This window comes from Carcharhinus amblyrhynchos, chromosome 20, assembly GCF_965287045.1.
Source record: "Carcharhinus amblyrhynchos chromosome 20, sCarAmb.v2.hapA, whole genome shotgun sequence".
NCBI lineage: Eukaryota > Metazoa > Chordata > Chondrichthyes > Carcharhiniformes > Carcharhinidae > Carcharhinus > Carcharhinus amblyrhynchos.
The window spans coordinates 11,471,561-11,494,434 of record NC_137343.1 but is presented as its reverse complement, the minus strand read 5'-3'; the positions used below and the strand labels follow the sequence as shown (position 1 = coordinate 11,494,434).

The 22,874-nt window shown below is 42.0% G+C and overlaps 1 protein-coding gene across 4 annotated transcripts in view; it reads right to left on the bottom strand.

The window, feature by feature from the left end:
• Positions 1–5,897: 5,897 nt before the first annotated feature.
• lrrc74b (leucine rich repeat containing 74B) overlaps positions 5,898–22,874 on the bottom strand; it is a 48,416-nt gene continuing 31,439 nt past the window's right edge. For 2 of the 4 annotated variants that reach the window (XM_080208658.1, XM_080208659.1), the window contains 5 exons: positions 17,783–17,899; positions 14,171–14,299; positions 8,402–8,487; positions 7,364–7,486; positions 5,898–6,628 (listed from right to left, as the gene is read on the bottom strand). In XM_080208658.1, the coding sequence (XP_080064784.1) occupies positions 7,393–7,486; positions 8,402–8,487; positions 14,171–14,299; positions 17,783–17,899 (426 nt within the window). In that variant the 3' untranslated portion in view covers positions 5,898–6,628; positions 7,364–7,392. The remainder of the gene's footprint in view (positions 6,629–7,363; positions 7,487–8,401; positions 8,488–14,170; positions 14,300–17,782; positions 17,900–22,874) is intronic. The other 2 variants (XM_080208660.1, XM_080208661.1) reach the window with 1 other exon arrangement.

Sequence of the window (22,874 nt, the reverse complement as noted above, 5' to 3'; positions counted from 1 at the left end):
ACCCGTGTACCTGCACACCCAGATCCCTCTGCCTATCAATACTCTTAAGGGTTCTGCCATTTACTGTATATTTCCTATCTTTATTATCTCCAGCTCCACTAGCATCCACCATCTCCCCCCTCCCCAGCCAGGAGTGGTTCACTCCAACGGGGTTACTACTGTTTCCCACGAACAGGCAACAGGAGGCCCGACCCAGCTGCTGGGATCAGAGGCCCTGGAGGTCCCCCAGGAGGTCAGGGATTGTGGGGGTGTCCCCTGAGCATTGGCAGCCTGGCCCCCAGGCACAGCAGCAAGCCTGGCCCACTGGCACAGCACCGCATTGCCGACCAGGCATTGGACAGTGCCAAGAGGGCAAGCCAAAAGGGGTGAGGCCTATTGGTGGAGCGGGACCTGTAGGAATGATTGGTAGGGGCAGCGAATTCGCTGCCACTCTGCCTAAGGATCACAGGCAGCAGGAGGAAAGAAAAGTTAGGGGTTGGCCATCTGGATGAGAGGTTGGAAGGGGGCGGAATGCAGAGGGCTGCAGAATGGAGGGCAGAAGGTGGGGGTTGGCACTGCCAGCAGGGTGAGGGGATCAGGAGATTGAGGCTGGCTGTGGTGGGAGGAGGGGGGGGTGGCAGTGCTGGGGCGGTCCAGGATCCCAGTAACTGAGAGTGGCAGGGGCAGCAATAGGGGTTGCGGGGCTGGCCAGTGATCGGGCTGGCCAGCACCTGGGAGGCTGGCAGTGTGGGACTAGTGCGCATGCGCTAATCTCGGCTCTGACAGAGTGGCATATGCACAGTGGCCCACGCAGTGCTGCCAGCCTCTCCAGCGGGAATATGTCCTGCCCCTGATTTTCAGCGTGAATCATGTTGAGGCACTCTGCAGTGCTCAAACTGTTGGAGATACATTCTGAAAATCCGATTTAAAAAAAATCGTCCAGGGTTACACCCAGAATTGGGGGCTTTCTAATTTTTTTTAGGAGAATCCGGCCTATTTCTCTCTCTCATTTTCTTATGAGTCAACCTATCAGGCAGAGTAACAGCCTATGATTGGAGGAGCAGTTTCAAGCAGAACCTTGCATTGGAACTCAGCTGGTTGACAGGAATTTCAGAAACTACCTCAGGAGGGCTGGATAGAGAGTGTGCTGCATCCGGCCCCCGGCCTGTCCCTTGGACAAGCCTGTACTAGTCTGTATCCAGCAACAGAATCACGAGCCTATAAAAATCTGTCTTTTAATCAGCTAAATGCGATAAAGGAGGCGGATATAGCAAGGTTAACTGAGGGAACCAACGCATGTTGTTTACAATCTGATCAAAAAAAACTGGAGAGTTAATAAATAAGAGCATCAAATTTGATTTCTTATGAGAATATTAATCAGTGTTAATGTGGAATGGAACCAGGAAGAAAATTAAATGGGGTGAGGAGTGCATGGAGATCAAGGAGCACCACAATCTGCATTTGCTTTTGTAACTCTAGGTAAATTATTGGGTTTTAGTGTAGTTTCACATGACCTGTTAGATGGAGATTAAATGATCCATGAATGAGATTCATAAACCAATTGTCAATCAGTATGGTTGGTGTTATTGCATCCCAGTGAATAATTTTGTGGCAAAATACACAAAATACCCTAATTTTCCTCCTTGTAACAATCAAAGTTTCTTAAGGCAGATTGTAAAGAGGTCCTGTTACTATAATATCAAAGTATACTAAAAGGTCAATGCTTGAACTAATCTAGAGTACACAAAAGTAGTTTTTGAAAAAGAGATGTGTCAGATGTGTTATCAGTAAGTCTTGGCAAATATATCTGCAAAGTAGAATTCAGTCACGAGCCACTATTTTTCACAAGCAACAGTAAAAATGTCCAGCAACATTGGATTAGGTCCCAAATAAACGATCTTGATTATGTCAACATTTGTGTTTTTAAAATTAAAATTAATTGAAGGGTTTCTTTATATCAGGTTTAATATTTAATTCTAAAATTTAAGTCATGGAAAGATAGATTTAGGGAGGATTCACTTGCTCAAAAAAACAAACTCAGCAGGAATGTAGATAAGGTATGCAATGCGTCAAGTGCATCGACATCTGTGTACAATTGTTCAAACTCATTCTCCAATGAACCTTATCTTGCAAGATCTACCTTAAAATGTACAAAGTACTAAGGAGAAAATGGCAGAGGAAAAGATAGCAAAGTATAGAATTATTTTTGTTTCTATGACAGTATATTTGAGCTTCATATTTATTTGGAATACTGCATCCAATTCTGGTTGCCACACTACCAGAAGGATGTGGAGGCTTTGGAGAGTACAGAAAAGGTTTACCAGGATGTTGCCTGGTATGGAGGGTCTTAGCTTTGAGGAGAGATTGGGTAAACTGGGGTTGTTCTCCCTGGAAAGGAGGATGAGGGGCAACCTAATAGAGGTGTATAAAATTATGAAGGGCATAGACAGGGTGAACAGTGGAAGCTTTTTCCCAGGTCGGAGGTGACGAACACAAGGGGTCGCAAGTTCAAGGTGAGGGGGCAAGGTTCAACACAGAAGTCAGAGGAACGTATTTTACACAAAGGGTGGTGGGGGCCTGGAATGCATTGCCAAGCAAGGTGGTTGAGGCAGGCACACTGGGATCGTTTAAGACTTATCTAGATAGCCACATGAACAGATTGGGGATAGAGGGATACAAACGAATGGTCTAGTTGGGCTCATGAACAGCGCAGGCTTGGAGGGCTGAAGGGCCTGTTCCTGTGCTGTATTGTTCTTTGTTCATATATAAGAGGCTCACTGCCTGTTTTAGATGATAGTTTGGGATATCTAAAAAAAAGCCTGACTCAACATGAGACTGGACATCTTTTAGATATCTCTTAGGTTCCTTGTGTCCTTAGAGAGTACATCCATGTGAAACAAGATTTCTACCTCCGAAGACCCCTATGGTGACAAAGTAATTCTTGTTTGGCATCTAATTAAGACAGACTTACTTGCAATGCTATTAGCTTCTTAGTAGCAATTTGTTAATTCTCCGAAATAAAGTAAAATTGTTAACATTATTAAAGATATTACATACGAGGCTTTTGATTTGATTTATTATTGTCACATGTATTAGTATACAGTGAAAACAAATGTTTCTTGTGCGCTATACAGACAACACATACCATTCATAGGGAAGGGAATAAAGTGCAGAATGTAGTGTTACAATCAAAACCAGGGTACAAAGAAAGATCAACTTAATACAAGGTAAATGCGTTCAAAAATCTGATAGCAGCAGGAAAAAAGCTGTTCTTGAGTTGGTTGGTATGTGACCTCAGACTTTTGTGTCATTTTGCTGACAGAAGAAGGTGGAAGAGAGAATGTCCAGGGTGCATGGTGTCTTTAATTATGCTGGCTGCTTTGCCGAGCCAGCAGGAAGGGGGGTTGGTTTGTGTGGTGGATTCAGCTAGATTCACGACCTTTTGTAGTTCCTTGTGGTCTTGGGCAGAGCAGGAGGCATACCAAGCTGTGATACAACCAGAAAGCATGCTTTCTGTGGTGCATCTGTAAAAGTTGGTGAGATGTAGCTGACATGCCAAATTTCCTTAGTCTTCTGAGAAAGTAGAGGCATTGGTGGGCTTTCTTAACTAAAGTGTTGGGGGTGGGGGGGGGGGGGGCGGTGGAGGAGGAGGAGGAGGAGGAGGCCAGGACAGGTTATGGTGATCTGGACACCTAGAAACTTGAAGTTCTCAATCCTTTCTACTTTGCCCCCATTGATGCAAACAGGGGCATATTCTCCTCTATGTTTCCTGAAGTCAATGACAATTGCCTTCATTTTGTTGACATTGAGAGAGAGATTATTGAGGCTTTTGGATAAGTAATTTTCCTGAGAATAGATTTGTACCTCGACTCCAACTGCTGCATCTCCAGCTCGTACAATTGCATTTTAAAATCTGCACTGGTGTAGTAAGTCATAGCGGAAAATATGGATGGAAAAATGCATTCCCAACCATTTCAATCAGGGCAAGGTAGATTTTATTTTATGACTTTTTTAAGGCACTCTTGGTGGGATATGGTCCTGCAGACAGCAGTAGCTACCTGGTTCCTTCTAGAAGTCTTCAAGGGCAAGATTATTCAATGATGGGGAACACACAGGGCTGGATTCCCCATCCTCCTGAGATGGTCTGCAGGAATCTTGATACCCCGTAAAATGGGGCGTCCTCGCGATTCCTGATGTGTGATAATGTGGCAATCGGGATTTATCCGGCCTTCAGCCACAATTGGATTGCAACACAATTAGCAGTTTTGACAGCCCATTTACTGGCTTCCAGCTATGCACTCCCAGTAGGCACAGCACTGGGTGAGATGTGGTCTTACTAATCGCAAGTGAGGACATGGCATGCCAGACCCTGATGGTCCAGGACAGCACCACCAACCCTTCAGAAAGGAGGGGCATCCTTTCCTCCCCACCACTCAAATCACAGGTCATCCATCCCCACACCCACCACATCCCCCATGACCAAGCCAAACAGGCATGAGGGTGACCCGATGCTACCTCAGCCTCCCTTCCCAATCAAACCCTCCACTCACTTCCCCTTTCCCCTCAGACCTCTCCCCCTTTAGATATGTTAATTTCACCTGATGGGGAAGGTTTCATTCTACACAGCAGTGCCCTCAGCTCCAATGTACTCACTCAGCTTAGATTTGAAGTCTGCAAGGCTTCCTAGTAAGCTCAAACCTTTGAAACTCTCTGTAGTCCATTGGCACCCTTTTATCTGTCAATTTCAATGTGCAGTGCTTTGAAATAGGCCTCCACTGACAGCCTAATGGATTTTTACTTGTGCTCCAGTCAGCTATGTTTATTAAATTTCCTCTCATGCTTGAATGCATCACAAGTACCTCCACTGATCCTAACTGCGATGTTTACGAAGATTCTAAGTCTGATTGACAGCTCTAGTTTCTTCAAAAGGAATAAGTCATTTGCAAAAGAGGAAGTTAAAGAAAAATGGCACCTGATCTTTGAATGGTTGGGTTGGCTGGTCCCAGGATGAGTTCATTTTAGGTGGGTGAATCCCACCTGACAGATGCTGCCAGCAGAGAACACTCCTGTTTTCCCCCAGCACGGCCACTTAGAATCATAGAGGTTTACAGCATGGAAACAGGCCCTTCGGCCCAACTTGTCCATGCTGCTTTTTTTTAATATCCCTAAACTAATCCTAATTGCCCACATTTGGCCCATATCCCTCGATACCCATCATACCCATGTAACTATCTAAATGCTTTTTAAAAGATAAAATTGTACCCATCTCTACTACCATCTCTGGCAGCTTGTTCCAGCCACTCACCACCACCCTCTGTGTGAACAAAATTGCCCCTCTGGACACTTTTGTATCTCTCCTCTCTCACCTTAAACCTATGCCCTCTAGTTTTAGACTCCCCTACTTTTGGGAAAAGATATTGATTATTTATCTCATCTATGCCCCTCATTATTTTATAGACCTCTATAAGTCATTCCTCAGCCTCCTATGCTCCAGAGAAAAAAGTCCCAGTCTATTCAGCCTCTCCTTATAACTCAATCCATCAAGTCCTGGTAGCATCCTAGTAAATCTTTTCTGTACTCTTTCTAGTTTAATAATATCCTTTCTATAATAGGGTGACCAGAATTGCACACAGTATTCCAAGTGTGGCCTTAGTCTGAAAATGGGAGAATCCTGTCCAAAGTTAAGTCTGATCTTCTTCATATGTCTGGAACTGCCATTGAAGAGCACTTTCCAACAAGAGTCAATAGTTCACAGTCAGGAGCAGAATCTTCAGCCCAGGGCTGCTGAGTCATTTAGTGTGTCCCAAATGTTGCTGCAGCTGAGAGCAGCAAATTCCGCACAATGGGTGAAGTGTGTCAATGTCTTATCAATTATATTGTTAAGATTTGTTGATGTCAATTACATGATTAAGAGAGACATGTGATCGGCATGTGAACATATATATGAATAAAGGACAGCTGGGACTTTGGTTGAATGTGAGGAATGTTGACACTGACAAAGTCAATAAACGCTCTCAGCAAGGAAAATCTGTGTCTTAGTTTTGACTTCAACCGTGTGTATGTGTGTGTACTCCTGCTCATGTGTGCATGTGAGTACATGCACGTTTGTATGTATGCACACATGCACGTGTTTGTGTGTGCACTTGTGCATATGTGCACATATATCTGTGTGTCTGTGTGTGTGCATGTGTGTGTGCGAGTGTGAGCTCAAGCATGTATGTATGTGTACATGTGTACGCGCAGATGTATGCGTGAATGGGCTGGGAGTGCGTAGGGGATTGGAATCTGTATGTACACCCTCTGATCTACATGATTTTGTATTGTACAAGAAGTTGTCTTTAGGCACAAGAATAGTGGAGAAGCTGCAAAATTAAACTTTTCCTTTTGGGAAACAAAAACAGTATATATTTTAATAAATTTAAATTTTTTCTTTCGATTGTAAAGAAATAAAAATGATTATTAAGATATATGTGTCAGCTCTAGGTCTGAGTGCAGGGTTAATGTGAAATAAAACATGCATCTTCTTTCATGTCCATACATGTCAATTCTTAAGATTCCTCTGGTTTTGAAGTGATTCTTTCCAACATCTCATGAAGATAGGCTTTGCTTGCATTGAGGTCAGTTGCTTAGTAGCAAATTGTTTAATTCACTGAAAATAAAAAATAAAATTAAGATTACTGAAGATCTTACGCAGATGAAGCTCTTATGTTATTCTGCAAGACTGATAATGTTGCATCTTGACTCCAATTCAATTGTTGCATCTCTAGCTTGCACCATTGCAACTGTATCAACTTTGATAAAAATATCTTTTTCAAGAGTTAATTTGAGAGAAAATAAAAATTCAATGTTTCATTACCAATTTATTGATTTTACATTGTGTTTTCATAGAACCCTACAGTACAGAAGGAGGCCATTTGGCCCATGAGTCTGCACCGAAAGCAAACCTACCCAGGCCCTATCCCTGTAACCCCACATATTTAGCCTGCTAATCCCACTAACACTAATGGACAATTTAGCTTGGCTAATCCACCTAACCCGTACATCTTTAGAGTGTAGGAGAAAACCCACACAGACATGGTGAGCTTGTGCAAGCTCCACACAATCACCTGAGGCCGAAATTGAACCTTGGTCTGTGGAGCTGTGTGGCAGCAGTGCTAAACAGTGTGCCACCGTGCCACTGGGTTAAAGGGATAGGCAGTAAACACATCTCTCTCTCTCTTATATACCCATGAAATCTGACCATTAAAATGATACTGCTAAATCAATAAATTGTTAATGAAATTAAGAGTTAATTAATTAAATGCAATACTGTGAAGTTCAACAAAACAGCTATTTTGGGTGATTCTGATGGAGGTTCAATTAATTCTTCTGTACCAGTTTATACCTCAGAATCTTGACAGTGTGGTTATTTTTTCAAGTGTTTGCCTTGGGAGCAGCGGTCAGCAGGCTGTTCAATACAGGAGGCACCACAGCAGAGTTGATTCTGACTACACAACTGCCCTTGTTACTGCATAAGGATTACAAAAAAACTCAAACAATCCTTTAGACAGGGGCCTGAAGTCAATTACATTTTTTAAAGCATATCTTCACATCTCTACACTGTTTTCACACTTTGGGAACAGCGGTGTAAGGGCTTGAGAGCTAATTATCATCCTGTGGAACGTTCCTTCCATGGATATCAAGTCCTGGCATTGGACTCAGGCCTGAAGCTTCTGGTCCAGTGGTAGGGATGCTACCACTGTTCCACAAGGCCTCCATCAATCGTAATACTCCTTACTGTAATCCAGCTGAGATCAGCTAACTCATCAGGGCTGGTGATAAAGTCTGCAATCTTCCTGGTTGGTGCAACTCGGCTAAATACTGGATAAACTCACTGAGTGATCAGGGATTTCATAGCTCCCAATTAAGGATAGGGTCACCTTCCTGTTTAAGAGGCAGACAGTTTACAACTGTTTTCAGATTCCAGCACCTGCAGTATTTTGCTCTTAAGAGTTTACGACATACGGTTAATTTTATTGAGGCTTATTTAGAAGGTTTTTTAATTATCCACACAATACAGCTAGACAGTGAAATATCCATTATCCACCACAGAGGTTCTTTTTGAATATGATAGATTGATAATGAACATTCCTCTGTCCAGCCACCTGCCGTCATGTATTGTGACTGCAAAAACTGAAAACATCTCTTACTAGAATTGAAATTATATTGATTATCAATTTTTGACAGGTTATTGTGACGGCATTGTGTGGAATAATACTGCGTTATCAGACTATAACAGGAGTTAATTTTCATTTTGAAAGCAAAATTACTGGGGACTGATTATAACTATCATTATTATGTCTTACCGGCTATCAGATCTTGGCAGCTTACACAATGTTGAATGAAACAGAATTTTGTTCTGTATATGATAAGAATCTTGTACCTGAATTCGATGACACCATCTTCTGTTTTGTCCAGTGAATCTAGCAGCTTTTGCTGTTCAGTCTCATTTAGAGGGACTCTAACATTCTGAAACAGACAGGAGTTATCAATGAAACAAACATTACCTTTGCCTCCACATTACTCTTTGCTCCAAAACATTCTGATTTGATTTCACTTTGCACTGGACATGGACAAAACAGCTGAATTGCAGAGGTAAGGTTAAAGTCACCTCCCTTGATGTCAAGGCAGCATTTGACAAAGTGTGGCATTAAGGAACTGTGGCAAAATTGAAGTCAATTTTGGGGGAACACTCTCCAGCGGTGGTATTCTGCGGCAAGTGATTCACATCCTGACTCTCCAAAGTTGGTCCATGATCTATAAGGCACAAGTCAGGATTGTGATGGAATATCTCCACTTGTTTGAATGAGTGCAACTCCAACAGCACTCAAGATGTTCAGCAACCCGCTTGATTGACACCCCCTTCATCACCTTAATCATTCACACCCCCACAAAGTGGCCGCTGTAGACATCACCAACAAGATGCACTGTAGCAATTCACCAAGGCCTCTTTACCCTCTTAAAATAGAGAGGCAAGGATCGCGGGAACATAGGAACACCAATACAAGTTCCCATCCAAATCAGCCCATCTATTTTTGCTGCTCCTTCGATGTAACTGGGTCAAGTCCTGGAAACTCCAACAGTACAGCATCATGGAGTACTTCATTACATGAATAATAACAAGTCAGGATAGTGGCTTGTCAGCATCTTCATAAGGACAATTTATGCTGTCTTTGCCAGACATACCCACATCATAGTATGTATATATTGCACCCTCTGGTGTTTCAAATGATGTACAACAATTGGGTTTGGAAATGCCAGTTCTTTTAATACCAAGGACACAAGTGGGACAATTTTCCGCTGAGCTGCTTGAGCATCAACAGAAGCTATTTCGCAGGCTTCCCGTTAGAACATTTAACATAGAACATTACAGCGCAATACAGGCCCTTCGGCCCTCGATGTTGCGCCGACCAGTGGAACCAATCTAATGACCCTCTGACCTAAACTATTCCAATGTTATCCATATGCCTATCCACTGACCATTTGAACGCCCTTAAAGTTGGCAAGTCCACAACTGCTGCAGGCAGGGCACTCCATGCCCTTACCACCCTCTGAGTAAAGAACCTACCTCTGACATCTGTCCTATAAATACCACCTCTTAATTTAGAGCTATGTCCCCTCGTGTTAGCCGTCTCCATCCGAGGAAAAAGGATCTCACTATCCACCCTATCTAACCCTCTGATCATCTTGTATGCCTCAATTAGGTCACCTCTCAACCTTCTTCTTTCTAACGAAAACAACCTCAAGTCCCTCAGCCTTTCCTCATAAGACCTTCCCACCATACCAGGCAACATCCTGGTAAGCCTCCTCTGCACCCTTTCCAATGCTTCCACATCTTTCTTATAATGCGGCGACCAGAACTGTACACAACACTCCCAAGTGCGGCCGCACCAGAGTTTTGTACAGTTGCAACATGACCTCACGGCTCCGAAATTCAATCCCTCTACCAATAAAAGCTAACACACCGTACGCCTTCTTAACAACCTTATCAATCTGGGTGCCACGGCCTCTGCAAGTCTCCCAGCCGAAGATTTCCAGTGTCATCAGCTCCGAGTCAGAAATCAGTATTTACATCTGACTAGTGGGCCCAGGACTGGGGTTTCTGGGCCTGCTGGCATTTTCTCCCCCACCAGGAATGGTTCACTCCAGCGGGGTTTACAACTGCTCCCCACTAATGGGAAACAGGTGGCCCACCCCACTGGAAGGAACAGACGCCACTGAGGACCCCCCCCAGACGGTTAGGGGTAAGGGGAGGGGATCATCTTGGGCAGCACCTGGTACTGGCCAAAGGGCAAACTGACAATGTCCAAGGCCAGTGATCTGGAGGCCGGCAATGCAGGGCCACTGCACATGCGCTGATCTCAGCTCTGACAGATTGGCGCAAACACAGTGGCCTTGCTCAATGTCATGCTGCTGACCTCCTAGGTTGGAATAGGCCCCGGACCCTGCTTTTCAAAGTGAAACATGCACGGTGTTGGAGATTCATTCCGGAAATCATGCTGAAAAAACCAGTGGAATTTACTCCCGTCTTCCCACAGATTGGGAACTTAGAATTTTTTTGAGAGAACCCCAGTTAAGATTTCCACAAGTTGTGTCTTTCCATCATCATTACTGTAATGATAAGACACAATTCATTTCAAATTTTAACACATTACAAAAGGTTGAACTTTGGAATCAAAAGTATAATTTCTCAATTTGTGGATGACACCAAATTGGGGTTATGGCGATAATACAGAGGAGAACTGCAACAAATGACAGTAAATAGTAACATGTTTGCAGGAAATGAGAGGGTGTGGATATTGGTAGGAAGAATAGGGAGGTGCTTTATTTCTTGGAAGCTCCAGGCCTAGGTAGGATAGGAGAACAAAGGGGATCTCACAGTATAAATAAAAGTTGCACCACAGATTGGAAAGGTCATAAAAAAGCAAAGTAAGCATTGGCTTTATTTCTAGAGAGTTAGAATTGAAAAGTAAAAAAATTATACTAAACCCGAACCCCACAGTACTTTGCATGCAACTCTGGCCTCCAAATTATCAAAAAGGATATAAGAAACACTGGAGAGGAGATTCATTCTGGAAATCATGCTGAAAAAAACCAGTGGAATTTACTCCCGTCTTCCCACAAATTGGGAACTTAGAATTTTTTTGAGAGAACTCCAGTTAAGATTTCCACAAGTTGTGTCTTTCCATCATCATTACTGTAATGATGCTTAAGATATTCACCAGGAAATGCAATAGGAAATTCAAAGCAATCTGATTTACTCAAAAATTGGTTAGAATACGGGACTCAGTACTACATGGTGTGGTTGACGTAAATAGTATAGTTGCTTTTAAGAGGAAACTAAATAAGCATTTAAGGGAGAAGGAAATAGATGGTTAAGACGATAGATTTAGAGGAGGCTTGAATACAGCATGAATACCAGCATAAACTAGTTCCTATGTAGTATAACAGGCAACATTGGGGAGGCAATGACATGGTATTGTCACTGCACTGTTATCCAGAGACCCACTGTAATGTTCTGGAGTCCTGGGTTCAGGTCCCATGGCAAGTGTGAAATTTGAATTCCATAAAAATCTGGAATTAAGAGTCTAATGAAGTCATAAAAACACTTCTTGTTTACCAACGTATTCCTTTTTACTCATATCTACGTCTTTACTGATCTAGACCCTGTTGGACGGTGCCTTTAACTGTAATGACTACATTAACGGTTGAAGGTTAAGAGTGAAAACCCAACACAAAATCTAGTATGGAATCCATTTAGGCAGTTGGTGTTTCCTTCAAGTTAGTGTCCTCTAAAAACTCCTGAAAGTTGGTAAGCTGTAGACATAGCCAGTATCCTCTGGATCCTATCAAGTTCAGTACAGGATATTATGAACTTTCAGTCAATAACTTTTAAAAATTGGACACAAATAACCTGTTAGGATTGCTGCCGCAAATCAGGTGACTTGTGCCATTTGTGGTACACCTAGTAAAATATGGACACATATCTGTAGAACTCTCACTTCTCATTGTTTAAGGATTGCCAGATTGCCTATTTCTATGATACACGTTGGAAAAAAGGGAAGATTGAAATTCAACAGCCATGGTCAACTTCCCATTTTATCAGGATGGCAATTCTGATTTAAACAGAATTGGGTGGGGCGGGGGAGAAATAGTCTGAAGTGTTGACCCAGTGGTCATGTAATTGAGGCTAATATCAGGAACAACACCCTAATCACCCCAAGACCCAACAAATCAGACTCTGAAATTAGCTGCAAATCAGCAAGTTGCTAAAATACTTAACCCCTTCCAGTTTCAAAGTTCACCTGAGAATCAACTTCCTGCATATTCAACTACAAGAAACCACACGACCTGCTGTAACTTTTCACTTTACAAGGCCCTTACTTCAACTTTAAGTCATCTAATCCATTCACTGTAACTGTAATTTGTAAAAGTGCACAATCTTTATCTGCATTCAATTTTTTCTGTGTGTGGGCTTCCACAAGACCGAGTGTGTGACGTTATGTTAATTCTGGGTAAGTGTGTGAGAATAAATAATTCTTGACTTTTAAACTCTCAAAAGCTTGTTGCTGAATTAGAGAGAAATAGTTTGATTTGATTAGGGATAGTCAACACCGTTTTGTGAAGGGTAGGTCGTGCCTCACAAACCTTATTGAGTTCTTTGAGAAGGTGACCAAAGAGGTGGATAAGGGTAAAGCAGTTGATGTGGCGTATATGAATTTCAGCAAAGCATTTGGTAAGGTTCCCCATGGTAAGCTACTGCAGAAAATACGGATGCATGAGGTTGAGGGTATTTAGCAGTTTGGATCAGGAATTGGCTAGCTGAGAGAAGACAGAGGGTGGTGGTTGATGGGAAATTCAACCTGGAGTTCAGTTACTAATGGTGTACCACAGGGATCTGTTTTGGGGCCACTGCTGTTTGTCATTTTTATAAATGACCTAGATGAGGGTGTAGAAGGATGGGTTAGTAAATTTGTGGATGACACTAAAGTCGGAGGAGTTGCAGACAATGAGGGCGGATGTTACAGTTTGCAGAGGGACATAGATAAGCTGCAGAGCTGGGCTGAGAGGTGGCAAATGGAGTTTAATGCGGAAAAGTGTGAAGTAACTCACTTTGGAAGGAGTAACAGGATTACAGGGTATTGGGCTAATAGAAGGACTCTTGGTAGTGTGGATGAGCAGAGAGATCTCGGTGTACATGTGCATAGATCCCTGAAAGTTGGCACCCACGTTGATAAGGTTGTTAAGAAGGCGTACGGTGTGTTAGCTTTTATTGGTAGAGGGATTGAATTTCGGAGCCGTGAGATCACGTTGCAGCTGTACAAAACTCTGGTGCGGCCGCACTTGGAGTATTGCGTACAGTTCTGGTCGCCGCATTATAAGAAAGATGTGGAAGCATTGGAAAGGGTGCAGAGGAGGTTTACCAGAGTGTTGCCTGGTATGGTGGGAAGGTCTTATGAAGAAAGGCTGAGGGACTTGAGAGTATTTTCGTTAAAGAGAAGAAGGTTAAGATGTGACCTAATTGAGGCATACATGATCAGAGGATTAGATAGGGTGGACAGTGACAGCCTTTTTCCTTGGATGGTGATGGCTAACACGAGGGGACATAGCTTTAAATTGAGGGGTGATAAATATAGGACGGATGTCAGAGGTAGGTTCTTTACTCAGAGGGTAGTAAGGGCGTGGAATGCCCTGCCTGCAGCAGTTGTGGACTTGCCAACTTTAAGGGCATTCAAATGGTCAGTGGATAGGCATATGGATAACATTGGAATAGTTTAGGTTAGAGGGTCATTAGATTGGTTCCACTGGTCAGCGCAATATCGAGGGCGAAGGGCCTGTACTGCGCTGTAATGTTCTATGTTCTATGAATTATTTAATCAGAATACATGCTAGGATACAAAAAGACACATTCTTTCCATACAAAATCTTGTTCACGAGCAGTAAGAGATACATTCTGTCCACAACAACACCAACTTATAATGTCAAGAGGCAGAGGTAGGGTGGAGGGGAACGTTCAGATGTTAGGCAATCTTAACCATGCCCAGGCTATGCTACTAAGTGCATTTTAACCGACAAGTTATTTTGGTGTTTCAATAAGTGTTTTTGAGAGTGTTGTTCATACAACTTGCAGGAACACAGTAAGCATACTGACCTGCAGCCCCTTTTGGAAATCCTTTACGTTGATAAGATGGTTCTCTGTTATATCAAAGTTGTCTAAGAAATGCTCCAACTGCAGTTTGTGCTCCTTCATGAAATCTTTCAGTTTAGTGAGGGGATCAGCCTGTGACAAATGGAAAGGAACTACATGAATCAGCGACAGTGAAAATGTGGTACAGATCCTGTGTCTAACTGTATTTGGCCAATAAAATGCCACATCAAATTTTTTTTCTGCTTTAGTTTTGGCATTTTGTTCCCTTGCCAATGTCTTCCCCTCATTTCCTCACCTGAAGGGACTGATTCTTCCCTGCAGTACAGGCACTGGTCACTCACAAGCCAGTTTAGACAATACTTTCTGGCAAAATAACTGCTGGGGCATACAGCTAACCTGACCTTATTCGAGAGAACTTCTCTACTTCTACTAGAGAAGTAGAGCACTGCTCTACTTCTAGTGGGAGTGGGTGTTGGGGGACAAGGGAGCAGCGATGTTATTGGATGACAACCAAGAGCAGGCGTCCTGCTTGATTTTCTTCTCCCTAATCAAAGTTACACTCTCCATGACATTTGCTAATTCAACACACTGACAATCAAAAGGTGGGATTCTATGTCAAAATGTCTAAACTGTATTGAGATAAGCTTAATGAGACATCTGGGAGCTCTTTCATGGATTTTCAAAAAGATAGCTGTAGGCAGTATTGCAAATTCTCAAATATTTACATTAAATGGAAATGAGGGCGGCACAGTGGCAAGCATTACTGCCTCACAATGCCAGGGACCCGGGTTCAATTCCAGCCTTGGGTAACTGTCTGTGTGGAGTTTGCGTGTTCTCCCTGTGTTTGCGAAGGTTTCCTCTAGGTGCTCCAGTTTCCTCCCACATCCCAAAGATATGTGGGTTAGATTGATTGGCCATGCTCAATTGCCCCTTTGTGTCAGGGAATTAGCTGGATAAATACATGCGGTTAGGAGGAGATTGTTGTTGATGCAGACTCAGTGGGCTGAATGGTCTCTTTTTACACTTCAGTGATTCTATAATTCTAAAACAAACAGCTTCATAAAACATTGATATGGGGTTTGCATGAAGTACATTCAGGTTACAATCACTTTGATAAGGACAGATTTCTAGGCCATTTAAAAACCTGAGCTATTTTACATGACTGAATAGAAAAAGTGAAAAGTAAAGCAGCAAAGTCAGGATGAAAGTTACAATTCTGTTGAGGGCTATGGGAAGAAATCAGCAATGGGATTCACTTTTGATTGTAGCAAGTGCTGCAATGGGATGTATGGACTTCATCAGTGGTTCCAAGAATCTCTTGCAGACAGATGGGCCACAGGGATGCTCACCAAATGGCATTTTAAATTTCTCAGTACAGTAAAAGGAGTGTTAATCTGATAGCTCTCCTGCTCCTCCTAGAGGAGAAATGATAAAACAGCATTGCCAAGGATCAGGAAGCAAATCACTGGCTTGCTATCACATAATAAGAAGTCTCACAACACCAGGTTAAAGTCCAACAGATTTATTTGGTAGCAAACGCCATAGCTTTTGGAGCGCTACTCCTTCGTCAGGTAATCCGACAGCTAGTGGTGTTTGCTACCAAATAAACCTGTTGGACTTTAACCTGGTGTTGCGAGACTTCTTATTGTGTTCACCCCAGTCCAACGCTGGCATCTCCACATCATGATTGCCCTCATGTACTCATGCCTGTTATATGTGTGCTAACAATTAGTCTGCCTCTGTATGTCCATTCTGCAACTCTCGATATACAATTAGATCTTCAGATTATACACAAATGAATCTTCTGCTGATTTTACTTATTTCAGTGGCTATTCTATGAAGGAGAAAGAACTAATTAAAAAAACTCATTTCGGGTTAAAACATATTAAGACTGTCTTCACAATAGAAATGCATCTACCTTTCACTTGGCACTTCTCTCCATAGTGCATTTTATTACCAACACACAGGGAACCAAGAGAGTGATTTCCCAGACTAATGATCCACCGTGCGAGATTCATGCTTGACAGCAGGAGGGAGAAAATAGTAATTTTGCTTTTAATGAAATTGCACTTAGGTGACTGACACATTCAATGGAACCTAGCTTCATCATATTACCAGGGAGAGGCCAGGAGGCTGACCCTATATAAGCGTATGTTGCTTCTCAGAAACAATTGTAAAGCATTCTATGCAGAAGTGAAAAGTTGATCAAGTAACAGCAGCAGGTGGACAAACTTGTTTTATAACACATCGGATTCATTACACTTCTTGTTTGCGATACTTGAATTCCGATGACCTGAAGAATTTATAGAAACATAGAAAAACTACAGCACAATACAGGCCCTTCGGCCCACAAAGTTGTGCCGAACACGTCCCTACCTTAGAGATTACTAGGCTTATCTATAACCCTCTACCTTACTAAGTTCCATGTACTTATCTAAGTCTCTTAAAAGACCCTATTGAATCCGCCTCCACCACTGTTGCCGGCAGCCCATTCCACGCACCCACCACTCAGTGAAAAACTTACCCCTGACATTTCCTCTGTACCTACTCCCCAGCACCTTAAACCTGTGTCCTTTTGTGGCAACCATTTCAGCCCTGGGAAAAAGCCACAGACTATTCACTTGACCAATACCTCTCAACATCTTATACACCTCTATCAGGTCACACCTCATCCTTCGTCTCTCCAAGGAGAAAAGGGCGAGCTCCCTCATCCTATCCTCATAAGGCATGCTCCCCAATCCAGGCAACATCCTTGTAAATCTCCTCTGCACCCTTTCTATGGTTTCCACATCCTTCCTGTAATGAGGCAACCAGAACTGAGCACAGTACTCTAAACGGGGCCTGACCAGGGTCCTATATAGCTGCAACATTATCTCTCGACTACTAAACTCAATACCTCGATTGATGAAGGCCAGTACGCCATACGCCTTCTTAACCACAGCTTCAACGTGCGCAGCTGCTTTGAGCGTCCTACGAACTCAGAGCCCAAGATTCTTCTGATCTTCCACACTGCCAAGAGTCCTACCATTAATATTATATTCTGCCATCCTATTTGACCTGCCAAAATGAACCACTTCACACTTATCTGGGTTGAACTCCATCTGCCACTTCTCCGCCCAGTCTTGCATCCTATCAATGTCTCGCTGTAACTTCTGACATATCTCCACACTATCCACAACACCTCCAACCTTTGTGTCATCAGCAAACTTACCAACCCATCCTTCCACTTCCTCATCCAGGTCATTTATAAAAATCACAAAGAGTGAGGGTGCCAGAACAAATCCCTGGGGCTCGTGATTGACCTCCACGCAGAATATGACCCATCTATAACCACTCTTTGCCTTCTGTGGGCAAACCAGTTCTGGATCCACAAAGCAATGTCCCCTTGGATCCCATGCCCCCTCACTTTCTCAATAAGCCTTGCACGGAGCACCTTATCAAATGCCTTGCTGAAGTCCATATATACTACATCTACTGCTCTTCCTTCATCAATGTGTTTAGTCACACTTCACATTTATAGTATATCATAAAACAATAGATATTGCAGGTTAGGTGAAGTGCACAAACTACTGAAAATATTTTTTTCGCTTGACAGGAAAACAGAAAGTAAATTACCTTTGATCTTGGTTTTTTGAACTGATCTGCATTCTTCTCATGTTTCACTTGGAGAGCTGGTACCTGTTGTTTCACATCGTTGAACAAGTCTTCAAAATCTTTATTAACTCTGATATCCTGTATAGAATCACAACAATTTCATATGGGAATACACAAAGACAGCTGAAGTGGAAAACCGATCTCAGTACCGAAACAGTTCATGCCTTCATTAGCACTGAACAATTCTTATGAATACTAGATATTTATTGAAATTTTAAAAACTAAAACCTTTGTGCCAGGGTTACACACCTTAAGGTGTCATCATGGGTCAAAGCTTATCAATTCGTTGGTCTGAGTCAATCTGCCCAGAATTTTACTACCAAACTTGACTCCATTCTGTTTTCACTTTTGATTATTTGATTTCTACTAATTCTAAGGATGGAATTGGTAACTTTGAGGAAAAAGTTGGGCGGATTGAATTCTCAGTTTTCTACTCTTTTGTCATTTGTATAAACTGATCAAACCAAAAGCAGTTTGATTAATTCTCATTTAATTAAATACTTGGGTTGGTTGAAACCAACCAGTAATTTTGCCCCATGTACATTTTAAAGATGTGACAGCACTCTAATCATGAGGCCTTTGAAGAAAATGAGACAAATACAAAGTTGTAATGTTATATGCTAAATTAAGGGCTTAAGTTCTACAGTAGAGCTTGAATCTACAATCTTCTGATTCAGAGGAGAGAGTTCTACCACTGAACCAAGGCTAACATGCCTCCAATTCAGATGAAACAGCTTCAAGCCCATAGATTAGAGCACATAATCTAAGCTGATACCTCAGGGCTGCACAGTCAGAGATACTGCCTTATAGCTAAGTTGTTAAATCTAAGCTGTGTCCATCTTCTCATGTGTTTTTAAAAGATCACACAAAACTATTCAAAGAAAAGCAGGTCTCCTGGTCATCATTTATCCTGCTATCAAAATCACTAAGATTGATTATCTGCTCATTTATCTCTGCAATTTGTGACATCTTGTTATGTATATATTGGCTGTCATGTAGTTCCTTATTATAACAGTGAATACATTGCAGGTACTGCAATTGATGTATATCCAAAGGATATGAAACGTAATAACACAAATATTAAATAATCACAAATTTAAAGGGAAGATTGTTAATGGATCCACACTGATTGGTGATGTTAAAATTAAGACACCACTGTTTTCTTTGCTGGAGAGCGTTTATTGACTGAGTTAACACAATATCAATGTCCCAGCTATTCCCAGTTATACCATACGTGTATAAATACTCACGATCTGTTTAAAAATATATTTGGTGTTAAACATTAAAGTCAATTCGATTCACTCACCATGATAGCAAGAAACAGCTGATGGCACTGGATACCACAAAGGCAATGGGCCATGTCAACATTTTAGCAATAGTATTGAAGACTTGTGATCCAGAACTTGCTGCACCCCTAGACAAGCTATTCCAGCTACAACACTGGCATCTACCTAGCAATGTGAAAAATTGCCCAACTATGTCTGTACATAAAAAACAGAACAGAAAAAGCAAAACAGAACAATGACCACTTCACCAATCTATTCTGGTCATCAGTTATGGAAGGAGTCACTAACAGTATTATCAAACAGCACTTTCTCAGCAATAATCTGCTCATTGACACTCAGTTTGAGTTCCGCCAGGGTCATTCAGTGCTTGACCTCATTACAGCCTTGGTTTAAACACAGACAAAAGAGCTCAACTCCAGAGGTGAAATGAGAGTGACTGACATTGACATCAAGGCAGCATTTGACCAAGTGTGGCAACAAGGAGCCCAAGCAAAACTGGAGTCAATGGGAATCAGGGGGAAAACTCTCTGTTGGTTGGAGTCATACCAACACAAAAGAAGATGGTTGATGTTGTTGGGTGTCAATCATCTCAGCTCCAGGATATCATTGCAGGAGTTCCCCAGGGTAGTGTTTGAGGCCCAACCATTTTTAGCTGTTCCATTAATGAACTTCATTCTTTCATGGGTGTTCGCTGATGATTGATATGGTTCAGCACCATTCAAGTTCCTCAGATACTGAAGAAATCCATGTACAAATGCAGCAATCCTGGGAAAATATTCAGGCTTGGGCAGGCAGGCGATGAGTAACATTCACACAAGTACCAGGCAATGAACATCTCCAATAAGAGGGAATCTAACCATTGCCCTTTGATTTTCAATGGCATTAGCATCACTGAATCCTCCACTATCGACATCCTGACCAGAAGCTGAATTGGACTAGCCATATAAATACTGTAGCTACACGAGCAGATCAGAAGCAAAGAATCTTGTGGTGAGTAATTCACCTCCTGATTCCCAAAACCTGTCCACTATCTACATACAAGGCACAAGTAAGGAATGCCCTCCATCACCAACGAATTGTGGCAGCAGTGTGTACCATCTAGAAGATGCACTGCGGGAACTCACCAAAGCTCCTTAGGCAAAACGTTCTAAACCCACACTCACTACCATTTAGGAGGACAAGAGCAGCAGACACATGGGAACATGACCACCTGGAAGTTCCCCTCCAAGGCACTCATGATCCTAACTTGGAAATATATTGCTGTTCCTTCACTATCGCAATTTCAAAATTGGAACCGCCTCCCTAACAGCATAGTGGGTGTATCTATATCACATTTAGTGCAGCGGGCTGAAGCTCGCCACTATCATCTCAAGGGAAATTAGGGACGGACAATAAATGCTAGCCTAGCCAGCGATTCCCACATCCTGCAAATGATTTTAAAAAATTGTTACAATGTAATTGCCATTAAACCCTAACAAGGTAATGAATAAGACATTGACAGAGTCCCATCTTTTCCTTTAAGTTAAAATTTTTGAAGGCTCAAGAATAATCTTTCAAAGAAATTGAAATGAAACAAAACGGGACTTGAATGGCAGCACAGTGGTTAGCACTGTGCCAGGGACCTTGGTTCAATTCCAGCCTTGGGTCACTGTCTGTGTGGAATTTGCACGTTCTTCCCATGTCTATGTGGGTTTCTTCCAGTTTCCTTCCACAGTCCAAAGATGTGCAGGTTAGATTGATTGGCCATGCTAAATTGTTCATTACTGACAGGGCAGGGTAAATACATGGGGTTACAGGGATATGGCCTGGGTGGGATTATTGTTGGTGCATGCTCAGTGAGTTGAATGACCTCCTTCTGCACTGTAGGGATTCTATGACAAAAAAACTGTATTTTTTCCAACTGCTATGTTCCACATTATCTTACAACCAATCATTAATATAACCCATATATTCCTCCTCCTTTAAATATTTTTCTTTTTCTTTGCCATGTATAAATAATCATGAAGCAATCAAAGGAGACATTGTTTAATAATGAGGATATGAAAAATCAAAAACTTTCCTCTTTCAGTACATCTAACAATTCCCTGGAGCAAGCCCCTTCCTTTCTTTGTATAATAGTCCGACAATTGGTGACCTGCATTCATCCATTTTATCTTGAAAATCTCCCTTCCAACATTTCCCTTATGCGAGCAAAGTCAGATCTCAACTTTTTTTTTCAGAGACACCCATTGTCAAATGTGCATTGCCTGAAAGAGAACAGTTATCAACTCAGCATTATTTGGGAAGTCCTTTCTCATATTGCCCGTGTATAGAATTTCCTTCAGCATGCTAAACAAGAATATCCCCACGTCTATTGCTTTTATAATGGCAGTGTTTCAGTAGCTGAGGTGCTTTTAACTACCCTTCTGTTTTCTTTGCTTCCCAAGCCAATGGACAACATTTATTATTGTTGGTGGAAAAAAGTATGATAATCCCTGCCGTGCAAACCCTGATGTGCTAGAATATCTTCGACATAGACTTGGTGGGCCCAAGGGCCTGTTCCTGAGCTGTTCTTTTCTTTAAGATCCATCAAGAAGTTTGGCATGTGAAGTATTGCTAAAAACGACTAACTTCATATTTTTAGATCATTCAAGGCTGGAAACTTGCATGTACATTTCTCTGAATTTCTTTGATGTTTTATTTTCTCTTAGAACTTCCTCAACTGTAGCATATTTAATCATAGTATTCAGTTCCAACATATCAGAATTAGCATCAGGTCTTGTCTGACAGTACAACCAGTTCAACTGTCCAATCCAACTTAATTGGCTTATTTCTTCCTTGGATCCTCTTTGTGAGAAACTAGCCTGATTTATTGGGATGTGATTGAAGCTTTCTAAATAAGACTGCTGATTCAAGGTCAGTCCTAACTTATTCTGCTTAATGCTTAATCCTATATGTTTAAAGGCCTGACTTCCAACTTAAAGTCCTTCATCATTTCATCTACCTTCCATTACTTAAGTTTTGCAGAACCTCACTACAGAAAAGCATTAAATGCAATAAAAAGATGTCTACTAGTTTCTCCTTGCGATACCTATTGAACATTGCTGGATCTGTCTTTAACTGAATACAACAGGATAGACCTAATTATACTAAAATACCCCCGATGTATCATTTAATCCAACACTTGTTCAACTTCCACAGTTTTCCTTCTGTAGCAATCCAGCTTCTTTAGGTGGTTTCAAGATTGGTTTGAAATTTCTCACCCTGCAAAAATGCTGCTTTTATAAGTTGATTTACATTCCAGGAATGTGTTGCAAAAAGAGTTAAAAAAAATCTTGAAGCTCACTTCTCCTGCGGAAAGGGAGTCTGCCCTGACATCTTGATCAACAAGCCTTTTCCAACAGCCTGAGTAATTAATTTAGCTTTAGCCTTATATGTGTCACCAGGAGGTATTTTTTCTGTGCACACCTACCTGTGTGATAAGGCTAGCTGTCCCCTGTTTGGAATTTCAGTGTATACAGCCAATTCTTTCCAACTCTATTTGTTTGGTACCCTTTACGAACTTATCTTCTAATTTGATAGTACTTGTACTTCGAGTGGCATTCCCCGCCTGTTCTATGGTCCTTGATCTTGTGAAACTCCGACCTTTACTCCCTCTCATCTCTCTTTCTGGGCTACCTGCTAGATGATCTCTCCCTCCTATGATCAGAGTCCCTTTGCAAGCCCATGATCTTTTCCTGGAGCTGTGACCACTTTCCAGTCTCCTTTATCATCTTTATCGCCTTTGG